The following is an 18,968-nucleotide window of genomic DNA, read 5'->3' as shown; positions in this document are numbered from 1 at the left end:
TTTTTTTGAGACGGACCAGCCTGGAGTGCAGTGGCGCAATCTTGGCTCACTGCAAGCTCCGCCTCCTGGGTTTACGCCATTCTCCTGCCTCAGCCTCTGAAGTAGCTGGGACTACAGGCGCCCGCTACCATGCCCGGCTAATTTTTTTGTATTTTTAGTAGAGACAGGGTTTCACTGTGTTAGCCAGGATGGTCTTGATCTCCTGACCCCATGATCTGCCCGCCTCGGCCTCCCAAAGTGCTGGAATTACAGGCGTGAGCCACCACACCCGGCCCAAAAATGGAATTGTTTTATAATAGCATGTTGTAACCTCCTTTTTATCCTTAACAACATAATATAAACTGTTTTATGCATGGAGGTACTCATCTCTTACTTTATTTGTAATATAGTTTATTTAACCAGCTGTTGATGTTACTTCCACATTTTTGGAATTATGACTGACTCTATGAGTCAGCCATGGTCTAGAGCTCGGCCCAAACTAACACTCCAATGGTCTGATTGACTTTGCAGTCCTGTCCGAGAGGAGGATGATCAGAAGCGTCTCTTGGTTACTGTGTGGAACAGGGCCAGCCAGTCCAGGTGAGGAGAGCTGCTGAGCTGGAGGGGACTCTGCTCTGGGCTAGTGGGTGGCAGCCAGGTGGCCAGCATACAGCAGGGGTTCGATTAGTGCTTTCTGGATAAATGAGTGTTAGTGGCAATACTAAATTGCAGAGGCTGCCCCTCTTTGAGTCCCCATCACTCCAGGTGTTACCAAGGACTGTGTTATCAGTGAATATTTGCTGAGCACTTGGTATCAAACAAGGCACTGTGCTGGTCACTGGGGATGCCAACCAGCTTACACATGAATTTTATTCTCAAGGTGCCCACTATTCAGGTGGGGACACCAGACACTGCATGGAGAGAAATTACAATGACAACATGTACATGCTCAGTTCTATATGACTCTAAGCACCTTGAAAAACAGGCTTATTTCTTTTTTAGTCATCATGGTACCTAGTGCCTAGCACATAGGTGTTTATTAGATATTAGCTGCATGAATAAAAGAATGACATGAGTAATAAAGACCATCAGTGTGGGAAGAGGGAGAGTTCACTGTGGTCTGAGATGATCAAAGAAGGCTTCATGGAAAAAGTGGAATTTTGAACTTGGGCACAGATGAAGAATAATACAACTAAAGAAGAAGGTTGGAAATGACATTCCAGGCAGGGCACAGCATGAGCAAAGGCAATGAGGCAGAAATACTCACTGTAAGCTCAGGCTGCTATGATGAGACCAGGTGGAGGAGTATAGAAGTTTTGTGTAGGAGAATCCTAACAGGCTGGTCTTGCAGGCAGTGCAGGACACAGGAGGGCAGAAGTGGCCATTAGTGACGGCAGTTAGAGCAGAGCAGGGGAGGAGTGCTGGGCAGGTGAGCATGATATTGGCTGTTAAGTGACAGCAATGGACTGCCATGGCCCACGGTTAGCGGCAGTGGCTCATTTGGCTGGTGCAGTGTAACGAATCTGGGATACCCCATTGTCAGGATCATTTGTGGAGCAATCGCATCACTGAATGGTGACTGAAAAGGGGCTTCCGTGAATGAAAATCAGCTCAAGTCAACGTCTGAGACCTGGAAAACATTTTTGGGTTCAATGCTCTTTAGTACCCTAAATGTTATTAGCTAATATGTTTTTAAAGTCAGGGTGTATTTAACCTACAAAATGAAGGATTTCCTTTTTAATAAAGTATCCACTTTTCGTCATAGGGTAGTATTGTACAGTAAACCTCATTCATTCATTCATTAATTCATTCATCCATCCAGGTGCCATTTCCTGGGTATCACTGTGGCAACAACATGCTGGGGATGCATGCATAGGGGTCAAAGACTTTCCTATTGCATCACCCATAGAGACTTGGAGCTGAGAGTGAGGAGGGGAACATCATGTTAATAAAAAGAGCAATGGCTGACTGGGTGCTGACCTAGAGCCAGGGGTTAACAGTGCAGATTAAAAATCTCATTTAATTCTTACAACAACTCTAAGAAGAGTATGGTTTTGTCGTAAGTTTTCAGAAGAGGAAACTAAAGTTTTGAGAGGTTAGGAATTTGCCTAAGGTCATACAGCCAGTTAACAGTAGAGCCGGGATGGAATCCAGGCAGTTGGACCCCAGGGTCCTTCCTCTCAACACTGTACTGACTTAGCGGTGGACAGGTGAAAGGACAGAGGAAAGAGCCAGTAAAGTAGAGAGGGCAGGGCAAGAGTGGAGTGAGGAGGGATCTGTAAACTCATTGATGTTGCTGGAAGGTTAAGTACAAAGTAGGGACTGGCTAAAGATTAGCTGAAGAGGTTGGTATAAGCCAAGTCAGATGATTCTGTAGATTCTCTTTGGAGTGTGAGGTTTCTCCTAAGGGCGGGTGGTTCTCGATCCTGGATATGCATCAGAATTCCTTGGGATGCTTGTCAGGAACCTGGATTCTCAGGTGCCACGTCAGATTAATTACATCTAGCTCTTCATGGGCAGGGCTGAGAAATCTGCATTTAAACGTGTTTGCAGGGTGAACCTCCTGCAGCCACTTTGGTGTTTGGGAATGTCTGGCCATTGGGAGATGCTGAAGTGTGTCGAGCCAGGGAATGACGGATGCACATTCTAGATCTATTGCGTTGGCAGGTCTTTGGAAGGTTGGGGTGAGAGAGAGGGTTTGGGGCTAGGGAGGGGAAAACAGACTCAGGCCATATTTAGGAGATTAAATCAGTAGTGTTTAGTGGTGATTTGGCTGTGAGAGCAGTGTGAGAAGTCAAGGGTAACTCCTGGGTGGCTGGCGGTGTCTCCACCTAAGACAGAGTTACTGGAGGTGGAGGTGAGTCAGCTTGGGATATGGTGAGATGCAGGTGCTTGGAGGGGAGCCAGGTCAGAGCTGTGAAGGAGGGCTTGTCTTTGCCTACCTGTAACTTGGGAGACAGAGAGATGGGAGCCACGAGCAGGAAGGCAGTGGGTGAAATTCTGAGCAAGTGAGATGTCAAGGAAGAACATCGAGTGCTAAGGACCAAGGGTCTGATCCCTGTCTTTGAAGGGACAGGCCAATGAAGGGAAGGTCCTGAAGGAGACAGAAGAGTGTCAGAGAGGCATATGGACACCCAGCAAGCCCTTTGGGTGGAGGCAGACACCAAACTGCTGGAGAAGGAGCCGGTCATGCCCTTCATGGTTTTTGGAAAAGAGAATGAGGCCAGGGAAAGTGAGTCAGCATCATGGGGCAGTGTCTCCATGTGCTGCCTATTTTGGGAAAGTGAGATGCCTTATTAAAGAAAATACAGCCAAACTCACAGTCACAGTCCCAGCCCAAAGCTCAAGAGGACCAGGGCCTTTGGAGCAGAGGGCCCTGTGAAGCTGTGAGCAGTATGCAGGCTGGCCTGGCCTCCTTGCACTCTCCTCGTCCTCTCTCCTTTGTCGATCCATTTCGGAGCAAGAAGCCCTCTGAGCTGGAGGAGGCAGACAGAGTGATTGCAGGAAACTTTGGCTCTGCTGAATGCTCTCAAATCAAATTGTGCCTCTCCGAAGGACGGACATTCAACTTATCAACGTGAAAGACAGTTGTGGAAGGAAGGAAACAAACATTTACGGAATTCTTCTCTGTGCCAAGCACTTTACATACATTACCTCATTTTATCCTCATCATGATCCTGAGAGGTAGGAATTATTATTGCCCCTCTCTTTAGAGAAGAGGAAACTGAGGCTTATGAAAGCCGAGGCACTTGCTTGAGGTTATGTAACAGTTCATATTTATCAAGCACTTACTGTGTGTGGACATTAAGCACATGGCACACATTATCCAATTTAACCCTCACAACACCATAAGAGGTAGGTATTATTATTACTGTTCTTTTATAGGTGAGGAAACAGGCACAAAGGCGTTAGGTAACTTGCCTAAGGTAACACAGATAGGGTGCCATGAAAACAAGATGTAGATGCAGGCTAGCTGACGCCAAGCCCAGGTTCTTGTAGCCACATTACAGTACACTTGACCATCTCACATGGATGATAAATGACTCCAGAGCATACTGTTTCTGTGTCAGCATGCTTGCTCCTCAGGACTCAGGCTGCTTCTCATTGCATTTATAGTGTAGTTTCATTGATTGATTGATTGATTGAGACAGGATCTCACTCTGTCACCTAGGCTAGAGTGCAATGGTATGATTAGAGCTTACTGCTGCCTCAAACTCCTAGGCTCAAATGATCCTCCAGCCTCAGCCTCCTGAGTAGCTGGGACTACAGGTGCATGCTACCACACCCAGCTAATTAAATTTTTTTTGCTTTTGTGGAGACGGTGCTTTGCTATGTTGCCCAGGCTGGTCTCCAACTCCTGGCTGCAAGTGCTCCTCCTGCCTCAGCCTCCCAAAGTGCTAGGATTACAGACATGAGCTACTGCAGAATTTATAGTGGAGTTTTATATAAATTATTCAGCCAAATGTGTGGTGGTCACATTTTGAAACTGATAGGAGATAACAGGAAAGCATCTGTTTCGCTAATTCTCACTATCCTTCCAGGGATGGCTGTGAACTTGTATTAGAGAAAACAAGATGATCTACAAAGAAGTTCTGGGGAGGGCCAGATGATTTCAGTTCATCATGGTGATCACAGTGGGAACTGAGGAGAACCAGGCCTCAGCACAGTAGATTTTGGCTTAGCTTTGACTAGCTGTGTGACCACAGGTCAGTCCCTTTCCCATGCTGAGCCTCAATTTCCTTGTCTGTAAAATGCAGTGATCACTAATGTTTCTTTCAGCTTCAAGGTTCTGCGAGTTTTTTTATAGGCTCTTTCAAATGCATGCAGAGGTAGAAAGTATCATATAATAAACCCTCATATACTCATAGCACAGTTTCATCAATTATCAATATATGGCCAATCTTATTTCATTTACACCCATCCACTTTCCCCTTCTCCAGTGAATTATTTTAAAGCAAATTTAATTATTTTAAAACCTCATCTCATCAGTATATATTTCTAAAAGATGGCTTTAAAAAATAATCATGATGACATTATCACACTTAAAAATTAATAGTAATTCCTCAATATGCCATTGAATATGGAACTCAGCTATTTAACAATTCTGTTTGATAATACGGCGAAAGCCAAATTGAAGCTTCTAGTATTAATCATAGCATTTTCAGAATTTGTGGCCAGGGAACAGACTTGGAGAGAATTATAATGTTATGTACTAAGGTAAAAAATGCATATATGTATTATATTTATACCTCCAAAGATTATCTTCAATATATATTACATATTATTATAAATTATATTAAAATATAAAATATAAGTTATAACTTAATATAATATTATTGGTATATATAATTATATTACCGTAACCTATTATAATTATAACTTGAGCATATAATATATATACTAATATAATTATATAATTCGGTATAACATGTAATTATAGTAACGTATAAACCTAATTATAATCTATCACTATGGTATATATTAAATTATATATAATGTTGACAAATTCTTTATAATAGTTATTATATTGATTTATATATAGTATTAAGAGACATTAATTATAATGTATAGCAAGAAATTAAAGAACATTACATATATGTAATTAAAGGACATAATCTTTTTTTTAAGCAATTTTTTTTTTGAGACGGATTTTAAGTAATTTTTTTTTTTTGAGTTTTGCTCTTGTGCATGATCTCAGCTCACTGCAACCTCCGTCTCCCAAGTTCTAGCAATTTTCCTGCCTCAGCCTCCCAAGTAGCTGGGACTACAGGTGCACGCCACCATGCCTGGCTGATTTTTGTGTTTTTAGTAGAGATGGGGTTTCACCGTGTTGGCCAGGCTGGTCTCGAATTCCTGACCTCAAGTGATCCACCTGCTTTGGCCTCCCAAAGTGCTAGGATTACAGGCATGAGCCACCATGCCCAGCCAAGGACATAATCTTTTTTTGTTTTTTAAGATGAAGTCTCTCTCTGTTACTCAGGCTGGAGTGGAATGGCGCGATCTTACCTCGCTGAAACCTCTACCTCCTGGGTTCAAGTGATTCTTCTGCCTCAGCCTCCCGAGTAGATGGGATTACAGGCGCATGCCACCATGCCCGGCTGATTTTGTATTTTTAGTAGAGACAGGGTTTCACCATGTTGGCCAGGCTGGTCTCAAACTCCTGACCTCAAGTGATCCGCCTGCCTTGGCCTCCCAAAGTGCTGGGATTACAGGCATGAGCCACCATGCCTGGTCAGGGCATAATCTTTTATACTAATAGTAGCTACATTTAAGGAGATTCTGCTTGTGATTTGCCCTGCACTGTCCCAGGCACTGTAAGTGTACACTGTCCTTTAATCTGTTTTATAAATGAGATCTCAGTGCCAAGTACAGTGGCCTAATGTTAGAAAGCTTGTGACCAGCGATGGGTACTGAGCTTACAGAAAAGTGAATGGAAAATCTAAGTTCAATTTAAGTCATCAAATTAAAAATCAATTAAGATTAAATGGTATAACCCTGTAAGAGAAATAGTTTACCTGAGAGGGAGAACTAAAGTGCCTTTCCTCAAAAAATAATAGATTTTTTCATCTTGTAATGAGTCTGCAACCCTATGCTCAAAAGTAAACTGAATACTATTCCCCATATGTGCTGCATGAAGTTACTTCTAAGCCTTTATACTGGCTGTTCCCTCTGCCCAAAATGCTCTTCATTCTCTCTGGCTCAATTCATAGGTTTTCTTCCAGCCTTTCAGCCCGAAGCTACCTCTTGTGTTCTCGAACCTTCAGAATATGTTGCCTGCACTGTTCATCTGTCAATCTCACCCTGTCTTGTGACATCCCCTGTATTGCTGTCTTGAACTGCTATTTAAATTCCTGGATGTTTGTCTTGTTTCCTTAACGCTGTGGCCCCTTGCCCAGTGCCTGCCAACCATGGGCGTGATAGATTCATCCATTTGTCAAGCCTTCACTAAGTGCACCAAGCCCAGAGCTGAGGGATTGGTAGTCAGAAATAACCAAGGCTTGGTTCCAGAGACTTTGCATCTAGTGAGAGTTCAGGCACTCCTCAGGGTGAGTGCTAGTTCCCAAGTTAATAAACTGACTGCTGTATTGTCATATACTCAGGTTGCTTTAAAAGAAGTCTTTCTTCCTCCAAAGATTTTTTCAAAAACAGGTGTAAGAAATAGCTAATTGAAGAACACTTAGAGAGAAGTTCCTGCTTATGGACGTTAATTGTGGCAATTTACCCTGCCTGAGTTATCATGAAATGGTAGGAGGCCCCTTAGCAGGAAGTAAAACTCAAGGGAGGCTATTAACCATTTAACATTCTCTAAACAACAGGGAATGAAAATTTCACTTAGTGAAGAGCAGGGAGAGGCTGCGGAGCTAATGCATTGGCCTGGAGACTTTGAAAGTTTCAGCCCTACCCAGTAGGAAAGAAGTGTACAGCAGAGTAGTGTGGGCACCTGGATAGCAGCTGGATTTCTCTCAAATGTGTGACAAATAAAATGAAATCGGTTTGAGGACTTTGGCAAAGTCTTGCCAAGGCTTTTCTGGAATGGGAGCTCAGATTAGTGTCAGCTGTTTATGATAGTCACTGCAACTGCCTCCTATTAGTGCTGACTTGACTACTTCCCAAGGGGGAGGAGTATTTGTTTTTGGTGGTGGGCTGGGGAGGTGGATATGGAAGAGTCACTTTATTGGGGTGAGCACATTGTCCCTTTTGAATAGGTTATTAATAAAGCCTTGGATGATGAGAGAGGCAAGGAAGAAGGGAGCAGATGGAGCCAAGGCTAGAGGAACCGGGAGCAGGAGTGATGAACTGAGAGCAGCTGTTAAGAGACAGCCAGAAGCAGGGGCCTCAGCCCTGGGCCATGGGGCAGAGCATGAGTTTGCAGGCAGGTGGACCAGTTTTGAGGAACAATCTCCTGGCATCTTGCCTCCCCACCCCTTGCTTGACTTGGCTGCTTGTGAGAAGCTAGTTTTGTTTTGCTTAGGACTGTCAGGTGGTAAGCTGCCACCCTTTCTGGAGAATCTGAACAATATGTCTTTATCAAGACCTTATAGATCACTGGTCTTTGACTGGGGCAGGTGTAAGTGGGTGTTTGGCAGGATCCACTGGAAAGCTTTCTCCAGGCTCCCATGCTCAAACCCCACCTTGGACCAACTAGTTTTGGGTGCTCAGGAAGAAGTTCTGAGCCATATACTTCAGACAGGCTGTTCAGTTGGATTTGTGGTACGCTTCTGGCTAGAACCACTGCTCTAGCTCAGGCTCCCTTAGACCAGGTTCTGGAAAACGCATCTCTAGGGAGTTTACTACCTATCCTGCAGCCTGTTCCATCTTTGGCTTTGATATTGTGCCTTCCATAGGACATGCCAAATCTCTCAGCTATATGGGTCCTCCAGCTATTGAAGCCAGCCTCCAGGGTTATGCTCCAGCCTAAATATCCATGATGTTTCTTGATTAATAGTTATTAAGCCAACCTGTGAGGGAGTCCAAGTTGAGGATGGGCTAAGAGAGAGGAGAACAGAAAGATAACATAAAAAAACCCCTACTGTCAGGATAGAACAGGATGTGGCACAATAAAAGTCCTTAAAAGTAGACTGATACTGTCTTTTTTTTTTTCCTGATTACAAAAAAGGTACTTGTTCCGTATGAAAACAGTGAAAACCCATGAAAGAAAATTAAACCCCTAGTAATCCCACCTACCAGATATAACCATTGTAGTATTTTTGTGGGTATCTTTCTCATTAAACTCACATTACTCATTAAATTTGCAGCTTTGTAAACTTCCTTTTCTCTAACAATAGCAAGATATTTTTGGACTTTATTAATATTAATCAATGTTATCATTATTATTTTTTTGAGACAGGGTCTCGCTCTGTCGCTGCAACTGCCTCCTGTTAGTGCTGACTTGGTCACTTCCCAAGAGGGAGGAACAGTAACACACAATCACAGCTCACTGCAGCTTTGACCTCCCAGGCTCAAGTGATCCTCCTACCTCAGCCTCCTCAGTAGCTGGGGCTACAGGCTCATGCCACCATGCCCTGCTATTTTAAAAATTTTTTGTAGAGATGGTGTCTCCCTATGTTGTCCAGGCTGGTCTCAAACTCCTGGGCTCAAGTGATGCCTTCCAAAGTGCTGGATTACAGGTGTAAGCCACTCCACCCAGCCCATGCCATCATTATTAAAAGCTGCCAAATCTTAGTCCCTGGTTATTGGACATTAAGCCTCAATGATGGACATTCTTCGGGAACTCTGAATTATTTTCCTCCCCCTCCTCCTCCTCCTCCTCCTCCTCCTTTCTTCTTTCTTCTTCCCTGATTATTGGACATTGAGCCTCAATGGTGGACATTCTTCAGGAACTCTGAATTCTTCTTTCTTCTTCTTTTCTTCTTTTTTTTTTTTTTTTGAGACGGAGTCTTGGCTCTGTCACCCAGGCTGCAACCTCCACCTCCTGGTTTCAAGTGATTCTCCTGCCTCAGTCTCCTGAGTAGCTAGGATTACAAGCATGCACCACCATGTAGCGCTATTTTTGTGTTTTTAGTAGAGATAGGGTTTTGCCATGTTGGCCAGGCTGGTCTCAAACTCCTGACCTAAAGTGATCTGCCTGCCTATGTCTCCCAAAGTGCTGGCATTACAGGCACAAGCCACCATGCCCAGCTGTGAATTCTTTTTAACCAAGAAGATTGAACTTAGCCCCTTGCCATAGTCTGACATCCCCATGAAGCCTGACCCTGGCCCATGCCTATCTGCCCTGCTGGTGGCCAGGTCAGATTGGTCTCAGCAGCTTTTGTGTCAGGTTGGTTTGGACCTTGATGTGTAGCCATCTAAGAACTGCTCAGCTCCTTCCTGGACCTGAGACAAAACTTCTTGAGCTTGAGGTCTCATAACTGTTCTCCACTGAGCATCACCAACTGATGTGGGCAAGGAGGTTCCCTCTGGGGACCAGCTCTTCAGATCTACCCAGCACCAGAACAGCTAAAACTCGTGAAGTACCTCTAAGCTTTTGTGTTTGGTAGAGGGAGTGTTGAACTTGTCCTATGACCTTGGGAAAGGGACTGACTCTGAGTCTCCATTTCTCCCTCTGTAAAATGGAGATAATAGCTCTTCTCTAGCCTGCCTCACAGAGTCAGAAGGATCAAACGTGATGATGCAGGTAAAGTGCTTTGTAAACTGCAGTGCATCAGGCAAACCCATGCTATACTTGATAATGGACCTCCCAATAGAGCCCAACAAAAAGTGCTGACTCAAGCCTCAATTGTTCTCCCAGACAGAGTGGACTCATTGGCTGCATGAGCTTTGGGATGAAGTCTCTCCTGACTCCGGACAAGGTGGGTCCTAAGGACGCTTCTGTCAGAATCAGCCCAACTGGACCGGGCCGGTACAGCCAGGGTTTCTCTGTCAGCCCTTGAGCAAGGCTTCTCTCTGTGAGATGGTGCCCCACTGAGATAGTTGCCTGGTGGGGTGGCCTGCATAGCAGCACTGTGTTTGTTACCTGCCTAGCTGAGAGTTTGGGTCCCCTTCTTGGTTTGTCTTGCCAGAGAGCAGTTGTTAGGCAGCCCCAAGTCTTCCCAGGAGGCTCTGAGTCTGGTGTCTGCTGTTGAAGATACTGGCAGATCCCTTGGGGCCCAGAGCACTCCTGGGCCTGCCCCAGAAGATGAAGGCCAGGTGCGCCCATGGTGCCTTCCAGGGGTCCTCTTCTTGTGTCTACCAGGCCTGATATTTCTGGGCCTAACAGGTGCTCAAGGATGGAGTGAGCAGCACCATCCTCTGTGGAACTTTTCTTCAGGCTGGAGGAGGACTCTTTGGGACCCAAGACTCCTTGCTCTGGGTCACCGGTCCCTTATCAATTTCTATGCCGCACTGGACCCCCCGAACTGGAAGGTGGAGGGTGGGGAGCACTCCTTTTGCACATCCCTGGAAATGTCCTGGTGGCCTGTGGCATGGCCTGCCACGCAGATTTGTGTCTTGGGGTGGGTGACTGAGGAACCTTTATCCTGCTTGTGAGTCCTAAAGAGCTTCTCTCTCTCTCTCTCTTTTTTTTTTTTTGAGATGGAGTCTCACTCTGTTGCCCAGGCTGGAGTGCAGTGGTGTGATCTTGGCCTGCTGCAACCTCTGACTCCCAGGTTCAATCTATTCTCTGCCTCAGCCTCCTGAGTAGCTGGGATTATAGGTGCCTGCCACCATGCCTGGCTAATTTTTGTATTTTTAGTAGAGACAGGGTTTCACCATGTTGGCCAGGCTGGTCTCCAACTGCTGACCTCAGATGATCCACCTGTCTTGGCCTCCCAAAGTGCTGGGATTACAGGTGTGAGCCACCACGCCTGGTCTAGAGCTTCTCTTGACTGCAGCCTTGGCTTCATTCTCCTGGAAAAGATGTTCCCCCTGCAGACTGCTCAGGAGCCACAGGATGCCTTTTGGCCTCTCCATCCATCTTTCACTCCTTCACTTCTGTTCTGTCAACAAATATGGCTCCTACTGTATACCAGGCATAGTGCAAGGCACATCAAAGAGCCTGTGCACGACTTAGTGGGGGAGACGGGCAAGTAGATGGTTGTCCTCCAGGATAAGAGGCTGTGGGAATTTGGCAGAGGGGAGAGCCAGCTCTGCCCTGAGCATCATGGAAGGCTTCCTGGAGGTACAGGCGTGGCAGCTCAGGGGCAGGAAGGCTGGAGAGTCTTTCTCTCCTGTGGGAGGGTGTCCAGTGGCTACTTTTGGAGGGGGATTGGTGGCTGCCTGACCTGTGCCTCTGCCTCCTGTGTCTGAGTGTGTCATTCCTTCTCTCGTGACAGGAGATCAGTGGTTGGTACTACCTCCTAGGGGAGCATCTGGGCCGGACCAAGCACCTGAAGGTGGCCAGGCGGCGACTGCGGCCGCTGCGAGGTACCTGCACACCCCCTTCAGCTTCCCTTCCCAGGACCTGCCCCCTCCCTCCTTTCCTGCATAGTGGCATCAGTTCTGGTATTTGGTGGCCCCTGCCACCCAGGCTGCTATTAGCCTGCTGGGTGCAGGGACTTCTCAGGAGCACCTGCTAGAGTACACGCTGCAGGCAGCCTCTTGCCCATGCCTCCACTGCTTGTCTGGTTGGACTTTTCATTGGAGAGAATATGGCCTGACCCCATGTGGTTTAGCTCCCTTGTTTGTGGAGTACTTTATGCTTCCCCAATGGCTCCTTCCCAGCTCCATGTCTCAGGGATCCCCAGGTTGCTTTGCTCACCTTGGGATACCCACNCACCCAGGCTGCTATTAGCCTGCTGGGTGCAGGGACTTCTCAGGAGCACCTGCTAGAGTACACGCTGCAGGCAGCCTCTTGCCCATGCCTCCACTGCTTGTCTGGTTGGACTTTTCATTGGAGAGAATATGGCCTGACCCCATGTGGTTTAGCTCCCTTGTTTGTGGAGTACTTTATGCTTCCCCAATGGCTCCTTCCCAGCTCCATGTCTCAGGGATTCCCCAGGTTGCCTTGCTCACCTTGGGATACCCACCTCTACAGACAGGGCGTTTAGGTCCTGCCATGATCCCTGAGGCTCAGAACACGGATTTCATGGCCCTTTTCTATGTTCTGCCTTTCCCACATGCAGCCCTGGCTCCTGAGTCCTTGTCTGGATCGAGCCTCAGGTGTCCCCACATCCTGAGGCCAGGAGTGGTCCTGGGCGAACCCATGGGCCTGTTTCCCAGCACTGTCCTCTGGGTGGTCTGAGGAGGGGAGCCTTCTATGCCACCAGGCGTTTTCTGATTCTGTTCTGTTGCCTTCCAGACCCACTGCTGAGAATGCCAGGAGGTGGGGATGCTGAGAATGGGAAGAAACTAAAGGTAGGTGGGGACAAGCTAGGGCATTGTTCCAGAGGCTGGATCTCCTCCTTGTCAGCCCCTGGGCCCAGGAAACCCCTAAAGGGGTAGCATTTGTGCTTGAAACTCAGCAAGTCATGCACTTGGAAGGAATGATTTCTTGACTTTCCTGAGGTGTATTACAGGAAATAAATGCTCTTCTTGGGGTATCCATGATTGTGGCAGGGGTGGGGAAAGGGCCAGGCACCTACCTCTGGAAATGCAAGCATCTGGATCTTACTAACTTTGGGCCTCTAGAAACCGAGTCCTCCCCTTCCCACAGGCCTTCTTGGCCCCCTGCTTCCCCTGGGACTGAGGCTGAATCACCCTCTCAGGTTAGACCTGCTTGATGTCAGGGGGCAGCTGTGATTCTGAACCTGAGACCAAGGGGTTCTCACTCTATTAGGGCTTAAAGTCTGGAAAGGAGCCTTTTTCACATAAGGAGTTGGGAGAATTCTCCAAAATTCATTCCATCTCTTTGCAGAGCATGGCAGGGGATCTATGGTTTTCTTTAACAAATAAGAGAGGGAATTACTTGGCCAGGCATGCTGGCTCACGCCTGTAATCCCAGCACTTTGGGAGGCTGAGGGAGGTGATCACCTGAGGTCAGGAGTTCAAGACCAGTCTGGCCAACATGGTGAAACCTTGTCTCTACCAAAAATACAAAAAAGTTAGCCAGACATGGTGGTGGGTGCCTGTAGTCTCAGCTACTTGGGAGGCTGAGGCAGGGGAATCACTTGAACCCAGGCAGCGGAGGTTGCAGTGAGCAGAGATCATTCCAGCCTGGGCGACAGAGCAAGACTCTGTCTCAATTTAAAAAAAAAAAAAAAAAACAGGCCGGCCGTGGTGGCTTACGCCTGTAATTCCAGCACTTTGGGAGGCTGAGGTGGGTGGATCACTTGAGGTCAGGAGTTCAAGACCAGCCTGGCCAATATGGTGAAACCCTGTCTCTACTAAAAATACAAAAATTAGCCAGGTACGGTGGCAGGTACCTGTAGTCTCAGCTACTTGGGAGGCTGAGGCAGAAGAATTGCTTGAACCTGGGAGGTGGAAGTTGCAGTGAGCCGACATCGCACCACTGCATTCCAGCCAAAACAAACTCCCAGCAATTCATTAGCCCCTGTATACCAGGTGCTTTTACCTAATCTTAACTGCCCGCTCTGAGGCAGGTGTTACTTCGGCATCTCACAGATGAGAGGGACATACACAGTTCAGAGCATTAGGCCCTCTCTGTGGCCACACAGCTGGCAGGTGGTGAAGGCAGGCTCTGAGTGAGGGCTGGCTGCCTTTTCAGTGTGCTGTGGCACACTGCCTCCTGTGCATGGCCTACCTGGGAATATACAACATTGCTGTAGTTCCTAATAGTATCTTACATATTACACAATATCGGCGTATTACAATGTACCAAACATTTTCATGTTCACTAACTCAAGTCATTCACTTATTCATCATTCATTAAATATTTACACCTAGGGCTGGGCCCTGTGCTAGGTGCTGGGATGCATTTCTGGACCTGTCCAAGGCCCTGCCCCATGGAGCAGTCTAGAGCTGTGCTGGCCGGTGTGGTGCCACCTGCCACCTGTGGCTACTGAGCACTTGTAATGTGGCTGGTGTGACCGGGGAACTGAGTGTCAACTTTAGTTTTAAGTAATTTCAGTTTACCAGGCACATGTGTCTAGCTGCGACTGGGTTAGACAGAGAAACTTGCCAGGAGTAACTTGTCAGGTTTGTTTTCTGTGGCTTCATTAGTTGAAAAGCTTTCCTCTGCCTTCTGTGGGGAACTGCAAAGACCTTTCCCCCTGTCTCTCTACTTGCCACGCACAGAGAGCATGGTGATCAGGGGTCTGCCTCATGATTCATGGAAATTACATGGGTGTCAACACCATAAGTTTGCTTCCTCCAACATCATAGGTTTCTTGGTGGCTTGTAAAATCCTGCTGCGTGCTGGATTCTGCACACAGGCCTCGAGCCCCTGGGGGCCTTTTTCTGAGGTGTATTGGATTTTCCTGAGCTTGTGTGCTCAGAGATGTCTGTGGGACTCAGCAAAGAGGGTGTCCTTGTCAGATGCTTGGCTGTGGCTCGGGGAGAGCCCCCGGAGTCCATCTCTTCAGCTCCTGCGCTGTGCAGGTGGGGAGATGGAGGCTCAGAAACCTGGGTGACCTGCCCACAGTCACACAGCAACAAAAGCTGGGCTGAACCAAGGAACCCTCTGTCATCAAGGACTTGAGTGTGTGGCTGGGCTTCCCCAGGGGCTCTGAGATGGGCAAAAGCAGCTGGGCTCACCATGTGCTGCTCTGCAGGATGCTATCCTGAGACTGCCAGGCAGGAAATAGGACCCGGGTTTTGGTCCTAGCCCCACACTGCCCTGCTGTTTGATCATAACCTCTCCAGGCCTCAGTTTGTTTGTCAGTAAGATGAGGAGTCTGGATTGTCTGATGGCCTGGAAATCCCTTCTACATTTGACTTTGTAGTCCATGTATTACCAGATCCTGACAGCAACCCACTTCCATGGACAAAAGACAAATAAATTGACTTTTTTGTTTTTTGAGACAGAGTCTTGCTCTGTCGCTTAGGCTGGAGTGCTGTGGCGTGATTTCAGCTCACTGCAACCTCTGCCTCCTGGGTTCAAGCGATTCTCCTGCCTCAGCCTCCCAAGTAGCTAGGACAACAGGTGCCTGCCACCACGCCCAGCTAATTTTTATATTTTTAAAGTAGAGACAAGGTTTTACCATGTTGACCAGGCTGGTCTCGAACTCCTGACCCCAAGTGATCCACCTGCCTCGGCCTCCCAAAGTGTTGAGATTATAGGCATGAGCCACCGCGCCTGGCCGAAACTGACTTTTAAGTAGTTTCCAAGTGGCAGGCAGGTCTTCAGACTCTAAATGTTTTATGTTCCCTGTCTTGAGATGGGATGTCTGTGAGTGTAACCCCCTAAGGTGTCCTTGGATTCTTTAGGCTGGGGTAGTCTCCTGGATTTCCAGTAGGGACACTGGGACTTGCAGGGGGAGGAGGCGTTGTTATAGAGCAGCTGCGTTTTCTGCCTGGGTTCTCCTCCAGTGAGGGGTGTTTGTGAGAACATTGGAATCACAAAGTGGCCCATGGCGGAGAATGCAGCCAGAACAAAGGCGCCCTCTCCCCGCCGGGCCCGGGGAATACTAACTAGTTGACAGGAATTTTAATATAAAACTCTCCCTCTTCCTTGTCATTCTGAGGTTTCAGGAAGCCTTCAGGCTTATCGTGCAGAGGCACACAGCACAGACAGGGCTTGGGGAGGTGAGAGGTGATTTCCTGCCATTCTTCTGTGGGGCGGGCTTCCCAGGGTGCTCATGCCAGGCTGACGGGTCCAGTGTGGGCTCCCGCTGCTGGGGGAGAGCTGGGTTTTCATGGGGCGGCAGCCGAGGCAGGACCCGCAGCCATGAACCGCTTCAATGGGCTCTGCAAGGTGTGCTCGGAGCGCCGCTACCGCCAGGTGGGTGCTTGGCCTCTTGTGGGGAGCCTGTGGAGTGTTCAGGGATGGGGGTAGAGGGACCATCTGAGCAGGATCTTGCTCCCAACAAGGTTTTCTGTTACCCCCTCCTGCTCCCTGCAGGCTCACTTGGATATGGGGAGGAGGATAGAGGCAGGAGCTGGACCCAAGGCCCCTTTAAGGCCCAGCTCTGTGTGGAGTACTAACCACTGGCTGGGTGGTGTTTTTGGTGAGATAATCCAGCTAGCTTTCTGTTCTTTTTATTTGGGGAGGGGCTTTGGGTGTGAGATTGAAAATGCCATGGTTGCGGAGCAGCTGGGAGCGGAGTTTGTATTTTTGCTAACTTTCCTGCTTCTGACAGGACAGCAGTGCCCATTCTGCCCCCTGTGCGTGTGTGTGTTGGCGTGTGCTCGTATGTGAGGTCGGGTGTTTTCGTGTTTATGTACATACATATAACTTTCCTCTCTTCTACTGCTGATGCCTCACTATGGCTCCGGATTCCTTTGGCTTTGGAATCCAACTTTACAGTGAGGGTTTGGCCTCAGCCTCCGGTCTTGGAAAGCGGGCAGAGTGGGCCATGATGATCCCATTAGCCCCCCTGTGCCTCTTCTAGAACTGTGATGGACCATTTTTTCTCATAAAATAGGAATGGGATCAGGGATGGTAAAGGCAAGTGATATCTAATCTGGAAGGGAGTTCTGAAATTGTTCTGATTTTTAAAAAATCACATAGAGAAGCCCCTCTATTTGTTTTAATGACCAGACTGGACTGTGGGTCCTGACTCCTCTGACAGGCAGTGCTTAGGTCCCAGGAGGATGCCCAGAGGGGCCTCTGCCCCCCTCCCCCACACCTGCCTGCTAGGGAACCCAATATTCTCTCTCTAGCCCTCCCCTGCTCTCAGGCTCTGCCCTGCAGGCCCCACTCTGTGTTTCCTGCCCTCCCGGAGCTGGGAAAAGCAGCCCCTGCGACACTAGCATCTGGATGACAGAGTGGTGAGACAGAGAGAGCACTGGATGGGACATCTAGAAGTTCTTGGTCACCTTGGGGCTATGGGCTAGAAGATGGGGCATGCTCGCCATCAGCGTGGGGCCAGGAGCAATTGTGGGCTAGACCTAGGGCTCAGGGACTCAGAGTTCAAGATGGTTTCTGTGTTAGAAACCAGTGCCGAATTGAGAGCAGCAAGCTTTTGGTCAGGTCTGAGCTCAAATCTAGCTCTGCTCCTCTTTAGCTGCAGCTTTTGAGCAAGTCACTGTTCCTCTCTGAGCCTTTATCTCCTAGTCAGTAAAATAGGGATAATGAAATCCAGCGATGGTGCCGTGGGAGTGAATGGGATGATGTGTGCGAAGAGCCTGGCTCAGTGTCTGCTGTGCATATCTATCTAGGAGGTGTTTAATACGTGGCGGCATTTGGGGATTACAGTCTAGGCAGGACAGAGGAGCAGAAACTAGGCAGGAGAGCAGAAGTGAGGGGCTGGCATGGGTGAGACCTGGGAGCAGTGGCTGTTCCTGCCCTGGACAGGAAAGAGTGAGAACCACCTGCAGGAAGGACAGGCTCTGTCAGAAGCTGCCAAGGACTTGGGGCAGGGCTGCTCCCTTCACCTCCTGGTCAGAGCAGGGCTGAGAGCAGGAGGGTGGAGGGGGTGGCACTTCGGGTCTTATCTCCTTTCTGTAAAATGGGTGTACTCATTTCCCTGGGGGCTGCAGGGATGGTCAGGTTCTTTGGATACTACCCTCTCAATGTGGTCAGTGATCATGGTGGACAGAGCATAATTCTGCTTCCTCTGAGCTAGAAGGTGAGCTTGCCTCCCGGCACCCTCTCCTCTTCCCCTCCTTCACACCCCCAACTGGCTTGGACTGTGATCTGGGCTGGCACAGGAGGGTAAAGGGCCCCAGCCCACAGTCCTGCTTGGATGTGGGGTCTGGATGTGGAAGGAGGAGGCTGTTTTCTTGGAGCACACTCCTCCCCAGACCCCACTTTCCAGCTACTGCCCCAAAACTGGCCATCCAGAGCCCAGGGTGCTGGCATGGGTTTTCTATGCAGGGGGCTTTGGCCCTGGGTGGGGTAGGGGTGTGGAAGTGCTGGATGGGCTTTGGGATCCCGGCTTGTGCTTAGGTTAAGGGTTGGCTTGTGAGACCCCTAAAAAAATCCTCGCTGGTTCCATGGAGGGAGCCAGGCTCCTGGCATCTTCCCTGGCCTCAGGCAGGCCTGGCAACGAGTGGCTGCTCCTTTCCCCCAGCTTTCCACACTCACACCCGCGTTTGTTTTTCTTTCTTTCTTTCCATTTTTTTCTCTTCCTGTCTTAGCTGCGTGTTTTCCCAGAATTCTTATGGGAACAGGGTATTTTCCTGCCTCCTCCCCCTTCCCCTTGTCTGTCAGATTTCCTGTTTTACAAACTCGCTTTGAATCCAGGCCCGAGGCTGGTGGGAAGCAGAGCCTCAGAGGTCCCTGCAGCTTCCAAGGCCCTTGGTCATTCTGGGCTCCCTCCCACTCACCTTCCTCATGCCTGGCTCTGGGATGGTTGGCAGGTGAATGAGTGCAGGTGCCCAGTCTTGCAGGGACAACCCTCAAAGGAAGGAGACAGAAGTCTCCTGACAAGGCCGGCACCCTTGACCTTTTCCAGGCTTGCTGAGCTGCCTCTTTCAACTTGCCTGGGACACCCTTCCCTGTGCCTCACTAGGGCCCACCCCAAGTCCCACTTTCTCTAGGGGGTCTCTTG

The 18,968-nt window shown here is 48.5% G+C and overlaps 1 protein-coding gene across 7 annotated transcripts in view; it reads left to right on the top strand.

Annotated features, from left to right (window-relative positions):
• The window catches only part of RGS3 (regulator of G protein signaling 3), a 138,627-nt gene that overhangs the window by 23,579 nt on the left and 96,080 nt on the right, over nucleotides 1-18,968 (top strand). For 4 of the 7 annotated variants that reach the window (XM_017875956.1, XM_017875955.1, XM_017875954.1 and 1 more), the window contains exons 5-8: nucleotides 511-579; nucleotides 10,229-10,289; nucleotides 11,751-11,841; nucleotides 12,716-12,771. In XM_017875956.1, coding sequence (XP_017731445.1) covers nucleotides 10,251-10,289; nucleotides 11,751-11,841; nucleotides 12,716-12,771 — 186 coding nt within the window. In that variant the 5' untranslated portion in view covers nucleotides 511-579; nucleotides 10,229-10,250. Of the gene's footprint in view, nucleotides 1-510; nucleotides 580-10,228; nucleotides 10,290-11,750; nucleotides 11,842-12,715; nucleotides 12,772-15,781; nucleotides 16,256-18,968 lie in introns of those variants that run through there. The other 3 variants (XM_017875957.1, XM_017875965.1, XM_017875958.1) reach the window with 3 other exon arrangements.

This window comes from Rhinopithecus bieti, unplaced genomic scaffold (assembly GCF_001698545.2).
Source record: "Rhinopithecus bieti isolate Rb0 unplaced genomic scaffold, ASM169854v2 scaffold_9997, whole genome shotgun sequence".
Taxonomy (NCBI): domain Eukaryota; kingdom Metazoa; phylum Chordata; class Mammalia; order Primates; family Cercopithecidae; genus Rhinopithecus; species Rhinopithecus bieti.
Note: the sequence above shows the minus strand (reverse complement) of the source record. Positions and strands in the feature narration are given on the sequence as shown.